Source organism: Vulpes vulpes, chromosome 7, assembly GCF_048418805.1.
Source record: "Vulpes vulpes isolate BD-2025 chromosome 7, VulVul3, whole genome shotgun sequence".
NCBI lineage: Eukaryota > Metazoa > Chordata > Mammalia > Carnivora > Canidae > Vulpes > Vulpes vulpes.
Genome location: NC_132786.1, coordinates 43,306,518 through 43,331,735, shown reverse-complemented (window position 1 = coordinate 43,331,735; position 25,218 = coordinate 43,306,518). Strand labels below are relative to the sequence as shown.

At 34.4% G+C, this 25,218-nt stretch overlaps 1 protein-coding gene across 10 annotated transcripts in view; it reads right to left on the bottom strand.

The window, feature by feature from the left end:
• The window catches only part of TUSC3 (tumor suppressor candidate 3), a 222,712-nt gene that overhangs the window by 92,701 nt on the left and 104,793 nt on the right, over positions 1 to 25,218 (bottom strand). For all 10 annotated transcript variants that reach the window (XR_012002579.1, XR_012002578.1, XR_012002581.1 and 7 more), the window contains exons 3-5: positions 14,728 to 14,845; positions 9,855 to 9,995; positions 6,859 to 6,999 (exon numbers count right to left, since the gene is read on the bottom strand). Coding sequence is in view for 4 of the 10 variants with exons in the window: in XM_025984580.2 (XP_025840365.1) it covers positions 6,859 to 6,999; positions 9,855 to 9,995; positions 14,728 to 14,845 (400 nt within the window). In the remaining 6 variants the exon portion in view is untranslated. The remainder of the gene's footprint in view (positions 1 to 6,858; positions 7,000 to 9,854; positions 9,996 to 14,727; positions 14,846 to 25,218) is intronic.

The following is a 25,218-nucleotide window of genomic DNA, read 5'->3' as shown; positions in this document are numbered from 1 at the left end:
TTTAAGATATCCTTTACCTAATTAAGAAAGTTCATTTGTATTTAAAGTTTGCTAACTTTTTAAAATCATTAATGACAAATATTGAGTAATTTCTATAGTAATAGTGATACTATTTCTACCAGTAAACAATTACTGGGATCATTTTCAATTAATCTATACTTCTCCTCTGGCTTAACCAACTATTCCTACACCTTGACTTTTACTATTTATGTACAGCTAAATTTGGTTGGTAGTACTATTAAAAAATTTTTGATTCCATGTTCAAAGGCAAGATTTGTCATATGCCATTCACCACTTCCTATTTTCTAGCCATCTCTAAATTCTCATAGTTAGTATTAAAGTCTTTCCTGCAAGTACTTTGTTATCCATACTAGAGTGATTTTTATAATTTCACTTAACTTTCTATCAAAATTTTTCTGGTAAAAGTTTTCAATATCTGTAGGAAAAGCTGCTCTCCTTTGTAAACTATTTCCTTGTAGTACATATGCACAGATACTGTGTTTAATCCTTTATTGATATTGCTCATATCTGAATAGCATCCGTTTTCCTTAAGTGAACTGACTACAAGCAATAGTCTACATAGGTCAGTGGTTCAATTCTTTATTGTTATGAAAACTGGCTATTTCCTTAAAATATGATGCCTCTGTGTGGCCATACCTCCTTTGTCTCTCAAAACCTAACCAATTTCAAGCAGATTTCTTCTCCTAAATCTTCACTCCTCTTAATTTCTTCATGAGCCACTGCCACTAAGAAACACAATCAGTACTTCAAAGGTAAGCCACTCATTTTACTGGGTCTGTCTTTGCCTATATTTTGAAATCTGCCATCTCTGGTTCCTCAGTACTCATTCCCTGAGTACCACCTCCCCATGTAATCCTTCTATATCAAAACAAGGTCCCAACCACAAGTATTCCTTCTCAGGACAGGGTCCTCACTGTGTAGGAAGAAATATTTCTTGACATTTTTTGGTACCTGCCACTAACACTACATCCTTTAGCACTTCCTACTCCTCTCAATAACAAAGGCCTTATAAAAGAGAGCATCCTACAGTATCTGTGGTTTCAGTAGTTGTTGAAATTTGCTACAAAAGGACTTTGAAACTACCAGAATTATTCACTTTTCAAGGGTTATTTGCAAATGTTAAATTTAATTAATGATTATTTGTTTACTATGAATTTATTTTTCTTCCTGATATAATTTCAATTGATATTTTCTAAGAAACTTGCTTTCTATGTGTAATAAAATTGAGTACTGACTTTTTAAGAACTATTGTTTTGCTTATGTGTAAGCAATATCATCAGGGCAGAATAAGAACATTCTACCATTTTCTCTCTAAAAAAACACTGATTTAGACAATCCCCTATGACAACAGTGTCTTTGTGGAAGTTGAGTCCAACGAAGACATGCCAGAGCACCACTGGATCAATGATAAAAATGAATAAATAATGGATGCACTGAAGACAGTTTAAGAATTTTAGTTGCCTACGTCACTTCCCCCCAGGGGTACAGCTCAGTGCCCAGAAAGAACTTCTCCTGTGATCTCTCATATGGAGAAAATGAGAGTGTCTTAGTGAGCACCCAGCTTCCTCAGCTGTGTGGAATACTGACAAAAACACACAATTCTTACACCGCCCAGAATACTAACTCATACAGTGTACAACTAGGGGGCAAAGAACTGATGGGGAGAATAGCAGTCAGGCCTCAGAATGGAACACATCAAAAGAATGTAGACTCTACTAACCACTTCATGGAATCCATCAGGAAGCCTGCCTAAGAGCTGAAGAGACTTCAACTGTGGATTCCCCCCAGCTGGCCCATAGGCACCCTCAATATCCATGAGCCTCATCTATACACCCTTCTATCCTGTGGCTGTCCCCTGTGCACACTCCAAAGGCAATTTGTAGGCCTTTCAGATAACAATTGGGAAAATGCAGAAAGCCAACCCAACTCTGCAGGATGAGAGGAAAGGACATAAACCAGAGCATTCAGCACCCAGCCTAGTTCTGCAGGATCAAGAGAAGGTATGAAAAGCTGAGTTCCCCCTCAGAGGGAACAAGAAGTAAAAGGCAGTTTTAGTATGCTGCTGAAGTTAAATTATCAGTGTAAAATAGACTATTATTTTGTAAGATGTAAGCCTCATGGTAACTGCAAAGCAAATTACACAAAGAAGAAATTATTTTACACTGTAAAAATAATAAATTTAAAAAGGAATAAAAAGCAGCCAGAAACAGCTGGCAGTATCCTTTTATATATGGATTTTTTTTTTTTCTAGGTGGGGAGTATGGAATTTATTTTATTGTTCTGAATCTGGGTTTTGTTTCCTATACGTAACAACTTCTGGACAGAAGGGACATGTCCCAACTCCCAGACTTGTGTCCCATGAGTCTGTTTGGATTGTTTTCCAGATTCAAAGTGCACTGAGAAAGCTTCACAGTTCTAATAATTCCTAGATGCTCAACTGAGGCAAAGTGACAAAATGCCCCCCACCCTCTCCTGCTAAAAAAATAAAACCCCAAGCCCCCTGGCAGCAGAAATTAAGATGGCATTAATAAGTCCTTACCTATCAATAATCACTTTAAATGTAAATGGATTAAATTATCCACTCAAAAGGTACAGAGTGGATATATGGATAAAAAGACTTAACTATAGACATTTCAGCTTCAAGGAGACAAATAATTTCAAAGAGAAGTGTGGAAAAAGATATCCCACAGAAATGGAAAGAAGATAGAGAAAAGGGTAGCTATGTACACATCAGAAAAAAATAGACTTGAAGTAAAATTGGTCAAGAGATAAATAGGGTTTTTATATAATGATACATAAGTCAATTCATCCAAAATATATAACAGTTGTAAATATATATGACTATATCACAGCACCTTTATATATTAAGATAACACTAACATATCTGAGGGTAGAAAAAACTCAGCAATATAGTAATTAAGGACTTCAATACCCCAATTTCAACAATAGATAACTCATCCAGACAATCAATAAGAAAATAGTGGGCTTGAATTACGCTTTAGTTCAGTAGACTTAACATACAGTGAACATTCCATTCAAAAGCAACAAAATACATATTTTTTAATTTTTTTTAAAAGATTTATTTATTCATGATAGACACAGAGAGAGAGAGAGAGAGAGAGAGAGAGAGAAAGGCAGAGACACAGGAGGAGGGAGAAGCAGGTTCTATGCCGGGAGCCCGACGTGGGACTCGATCCTGGGACTCCAGGATCGCGCCCTGGGCCAAAGGCAGGTGCTAAACCACTAAGCCACCCAGGGATTCCCCCAAAATACACTCTTAAGTGTACAATGAACATTCTATGGGACAGATCATATTTTGGGTCACAAAACAAGTCTTAGCTCTTTTATGATTGAAATTATGCCAAGTATCTCTTCAAATGCAATGGCAGGAAACTAGAAAACTCATAAATATGCTAGAGAACACATTCCCAAACAACCAATAAATTAAAGAAGAAATAAAATATTGTGAAACAAAAGAAATGGAAATAATATACTAAAACTTACCAGATGAAACAAAAGTAGTACTAACAGGTAACTTTCTGTAATAAATGCTTCTATTAAGAAAAAAAGAGGGATCCCTGGGTGGCACAGCGGCTTAGCGCCTGCCTTTGGCCCAGGGCGCGATCCTGGAGACCCGGGATCGAATCCCACGTCGGGCTCCCGGTGCATGGAGCCTGCTTCTCCCTCTGCCTGTGTCTCTGCCTCTCTCTCTGTCTCTCTGTGTGACTATCATAAATAAATAAATAAAAATTTAAAAAAAAAATAAAACACTCTTGAAAAAAAAAAAAAGAAAAAGAAAAAAAGAATATCTGAAATAATCTAATTTTGTATTTCAAGGAAGTAGGAAAAAAAAGCCAAAAACTTGCAAAAGGAAGGAAACAACAAAGATTAGAGCAGAAATAAAAACTGGAAAAGTCACAGAAAAGATCAATGAAACAAAGAAAAAGTTTCTTAAAAAGATAAAATTGACAAACCATTATCTAGAATGAGAAAAAACTCAAATGGATAAAATGAGAAGCAAAAGGGAAATTACAACTCATACCACAGAAATACAAAAGATTATGAGACTATTATTAACAAGTATACAACAAGAAATTTGATAGCCTAAAAGAAAGAGGACAATTCCTAGAAATACTAGGATTTTCTACTAAGACTGAATCATGAAGAAATAGAAAATTGGAGCAAACCAGTAACAAGTAAGAAGATTGAATCAGGAAGAAAATCTCCCAAAAAAGAAAAGCCCAGGACCAGACAGTTACCTAGTGAAGTCCACCAAAATTTAAAGAATATCAATCTTTCTCAAATTCTCCCAAACTCATTTTATGATGCCAGCATTACCTGGATAACCAAGTGTCCTGATAGTCCTGATAAGGACACTAGAAGAAAACTACAGATAAATATTCTTGATGAATAAATACAAATGTAAAAATTCTCAAAATTCAATAGCATATTCAAAAGGTTATACACCATGTTTAAGAGGGATTTATTCCTGGTATGCAAAGAGGGTTCAATAAAGATAAAACAATATATGTGATACACTACAGTAATAGGATGAAAGATGAAAATCAATCATATATAATCATATCTATAAATCCAGAAAAAGCGTTTCACAAAATTCAATTTCCTTTCATGAGAAAAACTCTCAATAAATTGGATATAGAAGAAATGCAGCTCAACATAGTAAAAACCCTATTTGACAATCCCACAGGTAACACCTTACTCAATCATGATAGGCTGGGAGGTCTCTCAGGTCAGGACAAGACATCATTCCTGTTCAACATTATAATGGAAGTCCTAGCCAAAACAATGGATAATGGATATTATGGATAATGGATATTATGGATAATGGATGATAACAGATATTATGGATATGGATGATAATGGATATTATCATCATTCCGGTTCAACATTATAATGGAAGGCCTAGCCAAAGCAATTAGGCAAGAAAAAGAAATAACAGGCGTCCAAATCAGATAGGGAAAAGTAAAATTGTAGATGATATGATCTTATATACAGAAATCCCTGGAATGCCCTAAAAACCTATTAGAATTACTAAACAATTGCAATAAAGATTCAGGATACAAAACCAGCCTATTGTTTTACTCAGCAGTGTAGGATCTCAATGCAGCAATTCCCCTAAAAGGTACTTATTTCTGCTACATGTTTAACCAGGCCTCTTCTCCTTTCTTTCAATGTATACCTTACTTTACAACATTGATATCTTGGTCTCTATAGAAGACCCCACAAGGGCCTTTCATATTTTTCAAGCTCTTAACCACTTTGCAAAGTCTCAAATTATGGAGAGATTAAGAATGGCTATTGAATAGCCAGTAGTGGAAGACCATAACCTCTTTAATTTATTTATCCCCATGGTGTAGAACATGGATTTTTGCCTAGGAGTATCTCAATCAATCAATCACCAACCATAAACTGGAGGCTTCTAAGTTCAATATTTTCTTTAACAGGGCCCTGTCACTTTGCCTTAAGTGGCTTACAGGATATATGTCAGTATATAGAAGAGAAGCTTTCATTGGACCACAAGACATCCAAGCCAGAAGATCTAGGTTCACTACCATGTAACTTTGCATGTTGAACGACTAATGGGCTTTTTGTCCTTTTTCTAATGCTCTTTAGTCAGGCATCACTTCAAATATTTGCCTATTTATTTTCTGAATTATTAAACAGTAAAATTGACTGTGTTTTTTTTTTTTTTTTTACCCTTTTGGTATACAGTTCTATAAATTTTGACATGGTGAGAAAAGTTCCTGTCCTTAAGAGTCTGGCTCCTACAGTTTCCCTGCCTCCACTGTTCTGCCACAGTATTGCCCAAGGATTGCAGTACAAGAAAATAGAAGAAAAAAAAAAAAAACACAAGAATCTCTTCTAGTCTCGAGACAGAACTAGAGGTATCTTCTAGCTACCTGTCTGCTCCAAACTGCCCAAATTCAAGTTAAGGAAAACCAATACTAGAGATATAGAAGGTTGAAAATTTTTTATTTACTAATTAAATGTCATCTCGAATGTGGGTATTATCTGATCTACCTGCTGACCTTGACTTTTTAGAAACACCAAATACCTGAGGAGCTGAGTCCTCAGATCCTGACTCCAGATTTATAGTTCTGTCAGTGGAAGAGAAATATTAGTATGTATATATGCCATCTTACCTATAAGCAGACTATTTTTTTTAAGATTTTATTTATTCATTCATGAGAGACAGAGACAGAAAGAGAGAGAGAGAGAGAGACGCAGAGACACAGGCAGAGGGAGAAGCAGGCTTCACACAGGGAGTCTGACGTGGGACTCGATCCTGGGTCTCCAGGATCGGCTGAGGGCGGCACTAAACCATGGAGCCACCCGGGCTGCCCTAAATAGACTATTAAAAAAACAACAACAACAAAAAAAAAAACACACAACATAATTTCTATCTTCTAGGTAGCAATAACTCTTCATATATTCTGGATATATGCCCCATACACATATATTTTCTAATTATTTTCTGAGTCTATGGATTCTTTTGAAGAGTAAATATTTTAATCTTGATTAGGTCCAATTTATTATTTTTTCTTCCATGCTTAATGTTTGTGTTGTAAAGACTCTGTATTCTTCTGAAAGGTTTAGAATTTTAGTTTTACATATGGGACCATGAGTAATTTTTATATGTGGTGTGTGCTCCAGTTTTGTGGTTCATTATTTATTTACCTAAAAGTATGTTCCAACACAATTTGTTGAACACTATTCTTTTCTCACTGAATTGAGACCTTTGTTGAAAATCAACAACCATACAACTTGTACTATTCACAAAGAAATAAGGTGAAAAAGTATAGTATAATAACATACCAGAGATACCATGGCCCAACCAGTCTTATTATAGATGAATTCCAAGTTGTTCCTTCTTAAATAGAGCAAACCGCCAACAAGTGACACTAACAGGGCCAAAGCAATGGTGCCGGAATAGTTGGGTGGTCTGAAGACTCGAATCTGCAAACATGCAAAATGAAAATTTTAAGAGTTGAATAAAAGTAAAAGTGTTTTTCCTCTTGATCATATTCCAGTCCTTCCAATTATTAATACCAAAGCTCTAGAAAATTGTCACTCTACTTTTTTCATTTGTGGAACTAACACTGCTTTAGCTCTTTACAAATCAAAAACAAATGGCTTCCAACATCATGGCTATGCTGTAGGTGAACAGTTAACATACACACATATAACTTATATTTATTTTTTAAAGATTTTATTTATTTATTCATGAGAGAAAGAGGGAGGGGGGAGAGAGAGAGAGAGAGAGAGAGAGAGGCAGAGACAGAGGGAGAGAGAGGCAGAGGGAGAAGCAGCCTCCATGCAGGGAGCCCGGTGTGGGACTGCCCTTACAGTCAACTGAAATTAGGAATGGAAATGCAAATATTCCCTCTTGTTGCTACTCCTGGAGCCCATAATCCTGTGTTTTGTTTGATTGGCATCTATATGAACTGTTCCCCCGATCCTCTGCAGGAACTATGTCTAGTTCTCTAATTGCTGTATTACCTAGCATGTCATTGGGGTCCAGTGAACACGACCCCAGGACCCCAGAATCACAACCTGCTGAAGGGAGACCCTCAACCACTGAGCCACTCAGGCATCCCCATAACTTATATTTAATCCAGAACTGCTGTGTTTCACCTATGAAATATGGGATCATCTAGTATAAGGGGATGAGTTAGGGATATAATATATTTATTATTTAAAATTGGGACATTTTAACATCTTTAACATTTTAACATTTTTTAAACATCTTTACTGACATAACATGCACACCAACTGAAAATTCACCTGGTATACAATCCAATGGTTTTTATCATATCCACAGGGTTGTGTAACCATCACCAAAGTCAGCATCAAAACATTCCAATCATGTCAAAAGGAAATCTTTCAGCAATCCCCCTCTTAAACCCCTCACCCTCCAACCCTAAACAGCCATGAATCTACTCTAACTGGACAGATTTCCCTTTTACTGAACTTTTCATATAATATGTGGTCTTCTGTAACTGGCTTCTTCCACTTAGCATGATGTTGTCAACCTTCTTGTTATAGCATGTTTCTTTTTTCATTTCTTTTTTATGCCTGAACATTTCATTGTATAGATACAGCACAATTTGATATCTGTTTATCAGTCAATAGGCATTTGGGTTGTTTACACCTTGTGGCTATTGTGAATGCTGCTGCTATAAACATTCTTGTACAAGTATTTGTGCAGGCACATGTTCTCATTTATCATGGGTATATACCTAAGAGTAGACTTGCTGGGCTATATAGTAACACTGTTTCTTGATTTCAGGATTGCCAGGATGTTTTCCAAAATGGCTGTACCATTTTACATTCCCATTGCTAGTACATGAGAATTCTGATTTCTCCATTTCCTTGACAATATATTGTCTCACTCATTGATTCCAGCCAACGTAATGGGTATGGGATACTAATTCACTGTAGGTTTGATTTGCATGTTCCTAATGATTAATGATGCTGAGCATCTTTTCATGTACTTATTAACCACCTGTATTAGTACATTTTCCCTAAAGAAATGTCTATTCAGATTCTTTGTCCATTTTTAATTGGGTTTTTCTTTTATTATTGACTTATAAGATTTCTATATACATACTAGATATAAGTTCTTTATCAAAAAATGATTTGTAAATATATTTTCTCCCCTTCTATGGGTTGTTTTTCCATTTTCTTGATGGTATCCACTAAAATATAAAAGCTATTTTTTAAAACTAGATGGCATTGGTATGAAATCACGATTTCAAAGTATATAAAGATCTTGGTTCTAATATTTCTCACTAAAAGGAACCAAGATGGGTAATTGAGTGCCACACAGGGCAGATTAGGTAGATAAGCCTGAAACATTATGTCAGAAAAGTAAGAAAATGCATGAATAAGTGTGTTTACACCTTATGGTAAAATTACATATTCTAGGACAAATGTACTTTAAAATTCCTGGTTATAACTGTTCACTACAAAAAATTCTGGTGAGATTAGGGAATAAAGTAGCCTTAAGCTCTCCACATAGACATTAACTACCACCAAGATTCTGGTTTGTTTACTTCCTGAATAAACTGTCCACGTATCTACACTCATATTTATGCTTCATAACTAAATTCTAGATCATACTATAAATACTATTTTTCTAATCTATTCCTTGAGCTTCTTTCTATGTCAAATATACTTGCAGATCATTGTTGCCTATGTTACAGTACATTGAAGTAGTTTCCTATTTTTAGACATTTCACTTATTTCCAATTTTTTCCCATTACAATGAATGTTATTTAAAAAATTTTTCTATTGTTACATATTTGAATGTAATTCAAATTATATCCTTAGGTTAAATTTTAGAAGCAGAATTGATTGTTAAGGTTAAATTACATTACACACACTTAGAATCAGTTATTCCACAGTCCCAAGAACAGTATATGAGAGTATTTTCTCACATGGCTCATGAAAAGTATTATATCATTTTTATTTGCCCAAAAGCTAAATAAAAATTACACATCTTTTTAATTAGAATTTCTTTACTAATACCTTTGAACAATATTCCATATCTATTTTAGCCTCTGAAATTACTTTGTGCCTAACTCATGCACTTTTTAATGGTTCTTAAAATATCAATGTACCATTATTCTAAAAACCATTTAAATTCACCTAATTCAGTCAAAGTTCAGCTTACAGCTATCAGACAGTTTTCTCTAGGTAAGGGAAAACGTTTTATAGAGTAATTTTAAGAATCCTGTGGCCTTACTACAGTGCTGTAACAAACCAAACTAATTAGCCTATTATTAACACTGTAGGGAATAAAAACATACATGAACATCCGTTCTGTCAGCAATCCACTTTGCTAGTTGTTCAGCGGCAAATCCAATTCTTTGAAGGTCAAAAGTATCAGCTCTCTTGGGTCTGCCTTTTGGAGGAAAATGCATGAACGTAGGAGCAGAATTCATGTTGAGCTGTAAAACATAAGATAAAAAAATACATAATATCCCACAATCTTTGTAGAACATTAATCTAAAATTTTATGGTTTTCTTCCTGCATGAATTTTCAAAATATAGCACTTACTAAGAAAATCCAAGTGGCTTTCCAGAGCTTAATCATTGTGTTTATTCACTGTAACATGCTATTGATGGAAAGAGAACTTGTGAATTTGGCTAAGTTCTCTGAACCTTCACATGTAACATACTATTTCACTTAAGCAGTTATTAAAATACTGGCACTTGTTGAAAAATATAAATGCATAACAGAATTAATGTTAGATTATTAAATTCTCTATTTAAAGTTAAAAATGATGATTATATCAGAAACCAAGATTTCTATTCTAAGCAACCTGCATTTACCAGGTTATGGGAGAAATCCACAATGATGTCTTTTTCTGTTCAACTTCTCTGTTGATTCAACTGTCTTAAGATGGTTATATCTCAAAATTATTTTCTACAGGTAATTCCTTTTGAAGTATATTGAATACAGTGCTACTTTAAGATAAATGGCCCTTGGGACGCCTGGGTGGCTCAGCGGTTAAGCGACTGCCTTCGGCTCAGGAGGTGATCTTGGAGTCTCAGGATCGAGTCCCACATCGGGCTCCCTGCATGGAGTCTGCTTCTCCCTCTGCCTATGTCTCTGCCTCTATCTCTGTGTCTCTCATGAATAAATAAATACAATCTTAAAAAAAAAAAAGATAAATGATGCTTATCAAGAATAGAATACCTAAAACAAATGTTAGGTTAATTTGCATTGAGTAGCAAACTACAAAAATTATATAAATTAAATTCTTGCTGCCCAGGCATTATGATAACTGTCTCAAATAAAGGCCAACAGATTTTTGGCCTTGCCTCGCAACGTAGCTCTGAATTTCCCAATACTGAGAATGTAAAGCAAAATCAAAGCAAAAATTGTCATTGCAGTTGACATCAAAGTAAAGATACAGCAGTACCCACAGTGGGCTTGCATGTTATGGACAATAGCAAGGCTGATTAAAGATAATGAAACACATGGTCACCAGCTACTTTCTTCTCTGTGGTTTTGCCTACTCCAGACTTTGTTCATGTATGTTTCCATGATGGGTGCAAAAGAAATAGCTATAGCCAACATGTAAATAACATATTACAAGTAAAAAGTCTCTGCATTAGATCAGAAAATTCCTAATAAGGTTTAATACCTAAAAATTTTAGAGTTAAAAAAGAAATCCTATAATTCGAAGCTTGTGCCTTAATTAAAATGTACAAATTCCTCAAGGCCACACAAAGCATGGTACAATACAGATCTTGCTGCTAGTCCAGACCTGCTTCTAGCACACCACCATCATTAACTGGTTGGTCTGTCATCATTCGCTTAGCTTCAACCATTACATGGAAATCACATATAATTGAAATTATTTTCCCCACAAGTCCCCAGTAAGTCAGGAGTCATCAAGTTTAAGAATTCATATTATCTTCAGAAAGCACAATGTTTTAAAATGTCAGTTTAGAAAGAGCAGTTCAACAAAATGTGGTTCAATAGTTAGAAAAGAAACACAGCATTAAAAATCTTTTAGTAGCTCTCAATAAAACATGTACTTCCCTACTTTTGTACATTATAATTCCCCATAAAAACCACTAACTGCTACAACTTTTATGCATTTTAAAGTAACTCTTATTGCTAAGCCAGGGGCTAGGTTTTAGAAAAGACAAAGCAGTTCTATATTCAGAATTCTGCTGAATCTAAATTAACCTGAGGAAATTTTTCAACTAAAAACAATCTTGATGTCAACTTTCATATCCATGTCAAACTTAAAAAAATAAACTTATGTATAAAGCATACAAAAGAATTCAAAAGATTATATTTAACGATGTATCTACATGGCTATACACTGGAGCCTATATAGTCAGTAGTCAGCACACAAAGTTTGAATTTGTTGCCCAAATTTTTAAGATAGAAAAATTTCATATAAAAATTCATATTTGGATTTCCTCCTGAAAAAACAGGTCTAGCTACATTTGGCCTGCGTTTGCTAACCATAGCTGGAACAAGCTATAGCCCTCTGGGTCAAGTCTGTCTGTTCCAGCTTGCTGGAGTCCTCATCCACACCATACGGTTTCCTCAACAATGAGACCAACAGTCAGCTCCATAGTGCTTTGCTGATTTTATTTCTTACAGTAGTTAGAAGAAAAATGAAATAGCAGTATTTCCATTGAAGATTTATTTTAAAAAAAGACTCAGAAAGACTTTAATAAAATAGGAGAGAAGATATATAATTATGCAAGTGAAGAACTAATGTGTTTAATATGTTAAGAATGTACCATAATGCAACTAAGTGAATCCAATCTGCTCTTTTATTTAGTTTACAAATCTGGCCAGGATGGATATTTGGGCTTGAAGCCTCTGCTCTAGAAGACTGGACCTGGATAACCATTTCCTAATATGGCAGAGAGGATTCAAGTATATAAGGAATAACACTTCACCTGATAATCACTAAGGTCAATTCTCCTGAGATTCCATGGAGACCTATAAATTACGTAAAATAATATTTGGTTCTTATAGTACTATAATTTTTCTTTGTAACATTTGAAATTACAGATAGTCCCTGACTTATGATAGTTCAACTTATAATTTTTCAACTGTACAATGGTGCCAAAGTAATACACATTCATCAGAAACTATACTTCAAATTTTGAACACGGATCTTTTCGTGTGCTAGTGATACACAGTACAATACTCTCTCATGATGCTGGCCGAGGGCCTGAGCCACTGCTCTCAGTCAACCATGCAATTATGAAGGTAAACAACTGCTACACTGACAACCATTCTGTACCCATACAACCATTCTGTTTTTACTTTCACTACCATATTCAATAAATTACAAAGATACTCAGTATTTTAATATGAAATAGGCTTTGTGTTAGATGATTTTGTCCAACTGTAGACTATTTTAAGTATTCTGAGCACACTAAGGTGTAGTAAGCTAAACTATGATATTCAGTAGGTAGGTGTATTAAATGCATTTTGACTTTCAATATTTTCAACTTACAATGGCTTTATCAGGATATAACCCCAATGTAAGTTGAGGAAAGTTTGTACAAATGTGTATGTGTTTTTTATTATTATGATGTTATTACTATCAGCTCCCTGACCTGTAAGTTCTTTATGGGGCAGAATTATGTATGTCTTTCTCACGAGCCATTGCACCTACAGAGTATAGATAGTCAATAACATTGCTGAACAGGTGAACAAAAAGAAACATCTCAAAAGGCAAAATAAAGTTCTAGGGGAAGAAATAAGTGAAGAACACTAACAGGAAAGACCAAAAATAAAGGATATTGAAGGCAAAAAAAAGTTTCTCTTATTTAACTAGAAACTGGCAAAGAGGAATGAATAATTGATCTGGAAACAAGTAAGCAAAAATACTTACTAATGGCCCATTTATAATTAATGAGCTAAATTCTTTACAGAATTAAATGCTTTTCAATGGTCTAGTAAAGTATTAAGCCAAAGAATGTCACATATAAGAAAAATAAAATAGACCAAAGTAATCAATGCCAGGTACTACAGTAAGTTTTACATTTGAAAGGCACCAATCATGTAGTGATAAATACAAAATATTAGTCACTATAAGGTAACAGTATAAGAACAACAACTCTGGGAGACAGACTGCTGAGCTCAAACTCTAGCCCTGTATTATACTAACTTTGTAAACTTAGAAAAGTAACCTCTTCATACCTTAATTTCCTTATTTGTGAAATGAAGATCACATTATTTTTCTCACTGGATTGTTGTAAAACTAAATGAAAGCATATACGTTAAGTACTTCGAAGAGTGCTTGGATCATGTGCACTTAATAGTAGCAATGATGATGACACAACCCATGACAAAATTGATGACAACTAGCATCCTTATGCCACAATTCATTATCTTGCTCTACAGACAAGACTATGTAAATAAATGAGAATGTGTTAGTCTGCTTGAGTTGCTGTAACAGAATACAAACTGGGTAGCTTAAAAAATAAACATTTGTTTTTGCACAGTTCTGGAGGCCAGAAGTCCAAGATTAAGGTGCCGGTAGAACTGGTCTCTGATGAGACCTCTTTTACTGATTTGTAGATAGCTATCTTCATATGATGTCCTTATGTGGCCCTTTTATAAAGACACCAGTCCTATTGGATTAGGGTCTCATTTTATAATCTCATTTAACCTTAATTATCTCCATACAGCCTCTATCTCCAAATACAGTAACTTTGAGGTTATGGCTCCAACATATGAGTTTGAAAGGGACACAATTCAGTCCGTAACAGAGAACACTTTTAAATAAATACTTAATACTTTATATCTGTCACATTGGAAGAAGAGAGGGTTAAGTAAAACTTACACTGAATTTACATAAAATTTCATAAATGTGTGCAAAATATCACCTAAACTCATTACAGTTAAATACTGAACTAAGGACAATCCATGTAAACTACCACTATATGCTTGAAAAAATGTATTTCCTCTATGACGTAAAAGTTAAAATATGTCTACCATACTAACAGCACAAACTATGCAATGTAAAGATAACATTGGCTAAAATCATTTCAATCACATCACAGAATTTATTATAACTATTTTGTGTTTCTTTACTTATTCAATGAATTGTATTTGTATTCAACTAAATGTATCCACTATATAACCAAATATATTAAATATATTAGCCAAATAGGATGTAACTCTTTTACCTGTTGAAAAACATCTGTTCCCTCATCATAGTCCACCATACTAAAGAAGAGTTTGTTGCAGAAGGCAGATGAATAGCGCCAGGAGTTAGCCAGTATTTGATATTCTTCATTAGCTTGCCTGATAAGGAGAATGGGGCAGAATAAAAACATATCAGTACTCAAGCATTAACAAAGCTGCTAATAAAACCAGTAATTCTAACATGAGGGTTAGCTAATTTCTGTACAGATTGTGAGCACTGATTTTATATTTTCATATGGTTGTAAAAAACTTGCATACATCACATGTGAAAATTATATAAGATTCATATTTTGTTGTTCATAAAGGCTTACTGTGCCACAGCCACACTGATTCATTTATATTGCTAGGACTGATATTGTGCTATTTAAGGGCAGAGTTGAGTAATTGTAACAGAAAGTATGTGGCCCAAAAGTCTGGCATGGCCCTTTAAATAATCGACAACTCTTACTCTAGTAGAGGTTTGTGGCATCCCCTATATATATAATTTAAATCTTCCAATGATTTTTGGTAAAGGACACAAAGCAATTTTTAAGAATATGGGCAATTCAGTTTAGCAGAGGGAAAAAAATAATAGGAATTTAAAAAATTGTAAACAAAGTCGTACTGCATCTTTATATATGCCATTTATCTAAAAATGCATTTACACTCATAATTACTAAGGTAATTAGTAAAAATAAGCAAAAATTTCTCTGATAGCTAAACCAAATGCCACAAATAAGCCCACCTCTATGAACGTTATTACCTGTTTTGAATTAATCTCTATTGGACATTTTGTTGATTCTCCAGATAATAAAGCTTTATATTTAAGTGTAGGATTGGAGTAGAAACAGAGACATGACGTTGCTAGGAAGGATGTAAATAGAGTTATAAAAACAAGCAGCAACAAGTGATCATTAAAATATGTCTTTAAAAAGTGTGTTACCTCTGTATAATTGAGAAAGGAGTTGATCTCCTCCCTCTCCTGAAAGTGGAAGAGATAAAAATGTATAATCTCATAATAACACAAAGACTTGGAGTAGAATCAGCAAAAGATAAAGAGATTTCAAGAAATACCTGGAAAACAGAAAGCTAGAGGAAAAATTCTGATAGAAGAAGGTACAATCACAAAGTGAGATTTCAGTGCAGTAAAGAGTTAGGAAAAAGGCTGGATTAAGAAGCAGCAGAGTCTGGAGATAAGAAATGGTACTCAGAGATCATAATTAAATTTCTTTATTTGGAATAAAAGACCCAAACTCTTGCCCCACTCCCAACCAGTTCCAGTGTTCGCCTTTCTATTGCTAAGTGACTGGGCTATCAAAAAAAAAAAAAAAAAAAGAAATCACCTATGTGACTGAGGAAAACCTGACACAATTAAAAAGTCAAACAAAATCCTAAACAAAGTAGACTCCAGAAGAAACATAATTCAAAGAAGTATAAAAACATTAAAAAGAAACTTTAATATACTCAGAAAAAGCCAGAGGAATTTCTCAAGAACTGTGCAGGGTATGAGATTTTATCTTATACATACAAGGTAACAAGCTACCATGTTACTGTTTCATGGAAGCTGGCAGAAAAGATGAGACTGCTGGGTCAGAACAAAGGACTTTATTACTTCATGTTTGTTCACAACAGTTCCCTTTGCCCCCAAGTCTCATGGGTGACACTTGGGGCCTTCGTGAATGCCAGCACACACAGTTAACTGTGTTACAGGAGGAGAAAGCCGAGCATGAAGCACTTACTATTTTTATAGTAAGTGAAAAGCAGCCTGTACTTTGTTCAATGGGATACATTACTTCATTCCTTAAGGCTTCTCACTGGACACACACCCCTGAGAAACTGCCCAGGTAAAGAGCAGTCAGGCCTCTGCCTTCTGGGCATAACCAGGGAGAACATGCAGGGATGCTCAGGGCCCAGGGCAGCCTGCTTCTTCCAAGACTCTTCTCTCTCTCTCACACACACACACACACGTACCTGCGCATACACAGAGAATAGTGCCATAGAAAAAAAGAACAAAGAAAGTAAAAGAGGACTTAAAGTTTAAAATACGATTGTTCAAATTAAATGCCAATATTAGAAGATAGTGTTAAACAAAATTCACAGAATAAAAAAGGCACAGCTGGACTATATTGGGGAAAAAGAGGGAGAAAGGGACCTAGAGATCAAATCCAAAAATTCCAACTTTCAGAGGAGACCCAGAAAAACAAGAGAGAGAATGGAGGAAATATTTCTGGAAGCATAATACAATTAAAGGAGACTCTTAAAATAATTTCCAGGTTCTAAGTAACAGATATAAGAAAAGACCAACACCGAGACAATATTGTGTTATTTCCAATCGTTATAGATAAAAAGAAGGTCGGAGAAAAAAAATATGTAACAATGACAAACGATGAGATTGGGATTGGATTAGTAATTACCAACACTAGATATTGGCAGATAATAGAACAATTCCTTCAGAGTTTTGAGAGCATGCCACTTCAAGGTAGAATTCTGTATCAAGCCAAACAAGTTTGAAATAAACACATTCTCTGAATGTAAGGAATGTGAACTTACTTTCAGATATAATTGATAGAAAGGGAATGTGAATGAAAAAAAAAAAAAAAAACGAGAAAACCTGAGAGTATAAGAGAAAAGATCTAAGAAAGGGAGAAGGGCAACTAGAATTGGTTAAGGTATACAGGATATAAGATGTGTAAGAAAACTGATCCAACGAAGAAGCAACAAAGTACAAATTAGAACATAACTTTAATTGGGCTTTAAAATAAAAAGATCCTAAGCAATCATTAGAATCAGTAAAAGATAGAAGATACTAAGACCATACATAGTATATAAGACATACTAGGACCAGAAACACTACAAGAAAAATGACTGTAAAAGTTCTAAACAAGATGCAAAAACTAAAATGTATCATACTTTTGGCTAGTTGGAAATGAGAAAGATTAATTTGAATACAGAATGTAAATGCTATCAACTTTTATTTTAAAGATTTTATTTATTTATTCATGAGAAACAGAGAGAGAGTTAGAGACACAGGCAGAGGGAAAAGCAGGCCCCATGCAGGGAGCCCGATGTGGGACTCCATCCCCGGACTCCAGGATCACGCCCTGAACCGAAAGCAGGAACAAAAACGCTTAGCCACCCAGGTGTCCCATTGCTATCAACTCTTGATGACAGTCAACAGGATTTGACAGGTAAAAAAAGGAAGGGGAAGAGGCAGGGGGAGGGGGTTGCTTACTAGTGCTTACTAATCTTCATGTGACTAATTAGAGAATCAAGAGACGTCGTCTATAGATCATGGACAAGAAACAGAAGGATGCTACTTACTGCTACAATAATAAAAGAACTAGAAAGCTATAAAAATGAGAGATGAAAGAAATGAGAGATGAATTAAACCCTTATCTATTATAGCAAGAAACATCAAGATTACATTTGCTTTATAAAATTTTGTTATAAGGCTAACATTTAGAGATATGAAGAAAAAAGTCACCAGAGGAAGAAAATACAAAGAAATAATAGTGATTGCCTGTGCCCAACCATACACGCAGATGAGTGCAAAGGCTAGAAAGTGTAGTTGTTCACTTGAGGCTCTTTTTATTAACAAGGAGCACATAATACTGCCATGATTAAAACATATTTAAAAGGGTTAAATACGAAAAGGGCTATAATCCGAGGTCATTTAGTATAAAGACCTCAAGGGCATCATTTTATTGGACCACAGTACATTGTAAGGATCAGCTTAAGACTGCACTGTGCTCAGTATGCAGAATATGTTCAATGAAAATGAACACAATCTTTTAAAGCTTTGGTGGCTGAATAAGATTTAATTTACTATAATTCACTGAGAAACTATTTACTGAGCACTTAATAGCAGTAACTAAGCAATCTTCAAGGTCTCTGCTCTCATGAGGTTGATATTTTAGTAAAGAGACATATAATAAGCCACCAAATAAGCAATTAAAATCTACAACATACACTGAGAAAATAATATAATACAGAGAATGGTATTACAGAAAATAATGGAGGATCTATGTAGATGGGATATCATGAAAGGTTTCTCAGGTAAGAGTGACTCTGAAGCTCAAATCCCACATCACTTAAGCAAGCTGGAGATAAACATTTCAGGTAGCACGAAGAGCAAACACAAAGGCCTAAGGAGGGAAAGGACTTAAGATGATGGCAAAATGAAGCTATGACACAAATGGGAACATGCTCTGTTTATAAGAGGAATACATGGAGAATACAGAGCTTTTGCCCACCTTTATTTAAAACAATGCCTCACTGCTACAATAAAAACAGTAAAAACCAGCATAAGTCTTAAAATCTGATTTGATTTTTGTCATATGGAATATAATTTTACCAGCAAGTATCTATCATTGATTTTTAAAGAAGCACTCCACACAGTGAATTGGCACCAACAATTAAGTAGGTCTGAACATCTCTGCATACTAATAAACCTCAAGAGAACAATGGTACCTTTAGAAAAAATCATTACGCAGATAACATCACGGTTTTTAAAAACCAGTGTATTTTTACACAAAAGAACATTTTAACTTCAAAAAACTGGAACTAAGGGAAAAAGCAAATCAGCAAAAACTGGCCTTCTTGTGACAATGATATTCTAAGAAATGAAAATGCTTTGTTCTGAAAAATATGAAGAAAACAATAAAATTTTAGTATTCTTACATCTGTGTATAATATTTTACAGAACGATGTAGCACAGGAATAATGTTGAGTTTCTTTCCCTCATAATGTTGTAACCTAGCCCAGACCCACTAGAATCTACTAAATATACATTCATGCATTCATTAATTCACTCCACAAATATACATTAGTGCCACCAAAAATTAATGTAGGAGCAAGGTCTCTTATATTAAGGAGAATACAGTCCAGTGACAAAGAGAGGCCTCATAAAAGTATGCTCAACATTTCTGATAATCTTAAATACTCTGATGAAAACAAGAAAATGTGACAAAGAGTACTGAGGAGTCAAAGAGGATGAATTAATTTTGCCTTGAAACTCTGTATTCCGTATCAATCCACTTTTTCAACTGAAGTTCCCAATTAGCAACTGTAGATTCTATCTTGTGTTCCAAAGTCTGAGTTTCCCACTGTCTATATAAAGAACAGAAGACAAAATGGCCAAAACAGAAGACAAAATCCTCCATACTTTGGCCACAACTTAGATCTATGATTTATGTCATATGAACATGTCATACATAAAGGCTTTCTATTTTATGACATCTCATGTTCATTCTTCAAGTTTAAATCCTTTGCTTAGAATGTCCTCCCTTCTTTCAAAACCTTGCTCAAAAACTTCCTCTCCTTTGGAAGTCATTTCAAATCCCTATGTCCAAAGTATTTGTTAAGGCAACTGCCCAAAATGGAAATTCTCAGCTAATGCATAGCACTATTTATTTTATCCACGTATCTGTTCTCTTTATCCATGTTATATTATTAATGCATTCATTGTTCAATGGCTGGGGCCTACTACAGAATATGCACTTAACAAAGGCATATTTAATATTTAATAATGTATTTAATAATTTATATTTAATAGTTATATTAATATTTATATGTAATAATGGTGATAATGAATAACATACTTTCCTAAAAAGTCAATACAGCATATATACCCTAAGTATCACTACACTGGAGATTCTGAATTCTGCATGAAAAAGCCCACTTAGGTTTACATTAAGGTTAATGTCTCTTTTAAGGCCAATTTACTATACTGGTGGTCTTGGAAGGAAAAAAGAAGAAATATTTTAAATCTATTTACATCACAAATATATGCTATTTACCAAAGGAACAGTCGTCATGATTTGAAAGGTTATAATGACTAACTCATCAATCTAACATCATCTAATGTAATGAGTAAGTCATTATTTAACATCTAACATCATCTAAAACATCATCTAACATAATTCATAATGTTAATTTCATATGCAAATATGGAACCCATATCTTAATCTTCAATGATGTTTACTCATCATTTTAATATGTGCTGCAATAATAAAGAAGTATAACTAACAATCCCCCCCTATAAGAGGCTTCTTAGAAAAATGAATAGAAACGCACTAATACATAAGTAAGATACATACAGTTGACCCTTGAACAACATGGGATTGAACTGCAAAGGTCTACTCACATGCAAATTTTTAATACAATACTATAAATGTATTTTCTCATCCTTATAATTTTAATAACCTTTTCCTTTCTCTACCTTTATTATAAGAATACAGCATGTAATACATATTACATAGAAAATACTTGTTAACCAATTGTTTGTTATATGTAAAGCTTCTTTTCAAAAGTAGGCTATTAGTAAGTTTTGGGGGGAATCAAAAGGTATGCACAGATTTTCAAATGCATGGGGGGAGGGTGTCAATACCCCTAAATCCTGTCGGTTCAAAGATCGACTGTATGTTAAAAAAAAAAAAAAAAAAGAACACAGATTTTAAGGGTGATATATACAGCATATAGAAGAGAATGAGGTCACAGTGGACTGGAATCATTGGACAGAGTGTGAATGTGAAAATATTCAGAAAAGAATGGAAGGGCTAAAATTATAGTAAGAAAGGACATGAAGGGAATATTAAGGTAGCAGAAGCAGTATAAAAAAAGGATTACCCAGCCTGAAATGTGTATTATGTATTTCAAATAACAGAATATAAGCTTCATATTAGAAAATAAGGAAAGAAGAGACTGGAAGCTTTCTTCTAGTAGACAAATAGGACTTTGACTTTATTCTATAAATAGTCAACAACTACGAGTGTTCTGAAAAAAGTGGATTGTGCAAAATACTAACTTAAAAAGCAGTATCAGGCAAGAGTGTGTACTATATATTGGAGGAGGAGAAAATAAATGTTTGGAAAACACTTAGAATGTTACTATTGGTCAAGCTGGGAAAATATAGGAGGCTATTAAATAGTAAACAAATGAAGTTACGACCTATTTTTTACATATTCTCCTTTGGAATCTAGAGCACCAAAACCACCAAAACATTTTCTAGACAGGTTGCTTCTACTTAATATATCTAGCTGAGTGAGATATATATATATATATATCGAGGCTATCGAGGAAGACCCAACCCCTTCATTTTATAATTGGGCAGACAGGCCCAGGAGGGGGTGTAACTCTTCCAAAATTGAAACCTAAGAGCATTTGTTGTTAGTGTAACTGAAACACACTCACATTATTGACTGCTTCTTGAGAATTCAGCTCAAAATGTCACCTGAGCATCAGCTTCCTTAACTACCCACCCCCTACAGGTCACTGTCACAAATCACCTTATTTACTTACTTGCTTATTTATTTTCACTTCGCACTCTATCATTTTCACTTGAATGCTAGTTTGTCTTTCTCACCTCCCCTAGAATAAAAATTTATGAGATGGGAAAAAAAAATATATATATATATATATCCACCTGGGTGGCTTAGTGGTTAAGCATTTGCCTTCTGCTCAAGTCACAATCTGGGATCCAGAGAAAGAACCCATGGCAGACCACCTGCTCAGCAGGGAGTCTGCTTCTCCCTCTCCCTTGGACATTCCCCTGCCACCCTTGCTTTCACATGCTCACTCACTCTCTCTCAAATGAATAAATAAAAAATCTTTAAAAAGAATACATCTAGCTGCACAGAGAATTCCAGAAGCCAAGAAAACTACAGTTCTTCAACATAAATATAATACTTAGAGAAAATTTAATACTGACAGGGTCAATGGGGGCTTTTTTTTTCTGTTGGGTGCAATTCAGTAGCAACAGCATCAGTGAACAAGTCTGTTTGTCATGAAATAATTCAATGAGCCTGAGAAATACGTATTTCAATGTTAATGATACCTACTCATAGTAAAAAGGACTCCTTAGAAGGAATGTACCCTAAAAACTAAATCCAGTTCTCCGAACTTAACTCCACTTTCCCTTTCCACCCATATTCTAACTTCTCAATGCTTAAGAGATAAACAGAGGAATCCTAACTAATGACAAAGAAATTCACTGGTTTCTTGCATCTATGTTGGTTTAGACGAACAAGTAAGACATCACCAGTACTTATTAGCACACTTCAGACCTCACTGCCATCTGAAATTGAAAGCTGAAAACCACAAATGCTATAAGCACTCAACTGTTACCTAAAAAAACTATTGTTTCAGTAGTTCAGAGGAATATTACAGGCCTAATTTTATGAATTTAAAGGACATTGTAAATTCTTCTAAAATATTAATATGCAGCCTGAAGAGGGCAGTCAAGATGCATCAAAATATCCAGAAGGGCTTAGGCAATAACTTTAGGGCAGGCTTCTTTCTGTTAAATCTGTTATACATTAAACCTTCTTAAAATTTTTATTATGGGAACAAGTAAAAACATCACTTAATCCAAATGTTGTAACTTTTTAATGTTATAACCCTTTTTTAAAAGGTTATGTAAAACTAAAAGGGATTATTATTAACTCATCTGTAGCTGTTGATATTTAATATATTTCCCATGATGAATGGAATTTTTAATTTCCTTAAAGGGATTATTTAAAAAATATGGTTTCTCTTTTTAATGTTAATCAAACCTCCTATAAGGTAACAGATTCTTATCAAAATTTCAATGTATGCCTTTTGGAGTCATATAGTTATGATGACTTATCTATGTATATAAATATACATTACAAAGTTATTCCAAAGTATTTCTTCATAAAATCCCTAATTAACTAACTTCTGTAGACAACGATATAGGGAGAGACATGTGATGTGAGAACTGCCTATTATTTATGGTTGTAGTACCCTGAAAACAAACAAACTGGTAAAGAGCACAATATACAAACATTTTAACAGAATGATTTTCCTCGGGCTGCACTATACATTCCCAGGACCCTACTAAATATACCTCAACTCTTCAATGCTTCTGAAGGGTTGATGTATCAACAGTTCAATACTATATTGTAATTGACTTTGCATAATCCATACTTGGTAAGATAAATTAAAGAAGTTGTGTCCATCATGTTCCATGTTTCCTATGCATCTATTTTTTCCCTTTATCAGACCTAAGTAGATTACTTCTCCTTGGAAAACAACTCTAACATGAAATATGTGATTCAAACATGTATCTCAAGGCAAAATTGTATATGAACATGAGACACTAAACTGCATATTTATGCATAATTACCAGTTTATAAGTCAGTAAAACTTTTGTTCTCAAAAAAAAATTAAAAAAAAACTTTTGTTCTCTTTAAAAAATAGTAACAATAACATAAAAATGCTTAGAGGTTGTATCTGAAGAAGACTGATACACAATGTAGTAAAGAAACAAGCTGATTCATCCACTATTCACTTAAGGTTATACATAGATTACAGATACAAAAACTGTAGTATATATTTGATCAATATTTGTGGAACTAACAATAAAGAATCAACAGATGGATGAATAAATGGATGAAGTAATACAGTGTTTGGAAGGGGTAAAAGTGAGCAGAAAGACACAGGCCCTTGCCACAAGATATGCCCATCTATTAGGGAAATGTACATATCGTTAAATAATGAATACAAAACAACAAGTTTCAAAAAACGTAAATCTTGTTTATAATAACTTGCAAGGGAATTTTTATAATATCCAAAAATATTCGAATAAAAGAATGCATTTTCATCACAAAACCTAACAAGTTAAAAATAGGAAAGCATTAACTTGTAGCATAAACCCCACAGGATTCCTGAACATGTGATAAAGAGCCTAGCAGATGCAGCCCTTAGAGAATTTTGTTGAAATGAATCAAAAAGGCAGACATGAGATTAAAAACACCGTGTTCCATGAGATGGGGATGAGGTGTTTTCTACCTAACCAAAAGCATCACCATCACCAGTAATATCTATAGTTTACCGTGTGTAAGAACTCTTAGGTATTTACACCTCTCTCAGTCTCCACAAAGCCTTATAAGACAGGTACTAGTCTTATCTCTGTTTCACTTGAGGAATCTGAAAACAGAATCTACTTGGCTCTGTTCTATGGCCAGGAATTATCAGAGACAGCAGAATTTGAACTCAGATAAGAGGTTATAAGTACACCTATAGCTATAACAGAGATACAAACTCAATTCTCAGAGTATTGACTCTGACCACTTGCATCAAAAATTATCTGGGATTTTTTTTTCTAGAACTTATTTTTTAAGTAGTTTTAGGTTTATGACAAAATTGGAGGGAGGAACAGAGATTTCCTATATAATCCTTTTCCTCCAGACTCCCCCACTGTCAACATTATTGACTAGTATAGTGTGTGTGTGTGTGTGTATTTTTTAACCATGAATGAACACACACTGACACATGATATCACCCAAATTCCATACTTTACCTTGGGGTTCACTCTTAGGGTACATTCATTCTTGGGTGTGGACAAAAGTATTACAACATACACTCATCATTATAATATCTACAGAGTACTGTCACTGCCCTACAAATCCTCTGTACGCTATTCATCTCTCCCCACTCACTCCTGGCAACCACTCATCTTTATTGTCTCCATA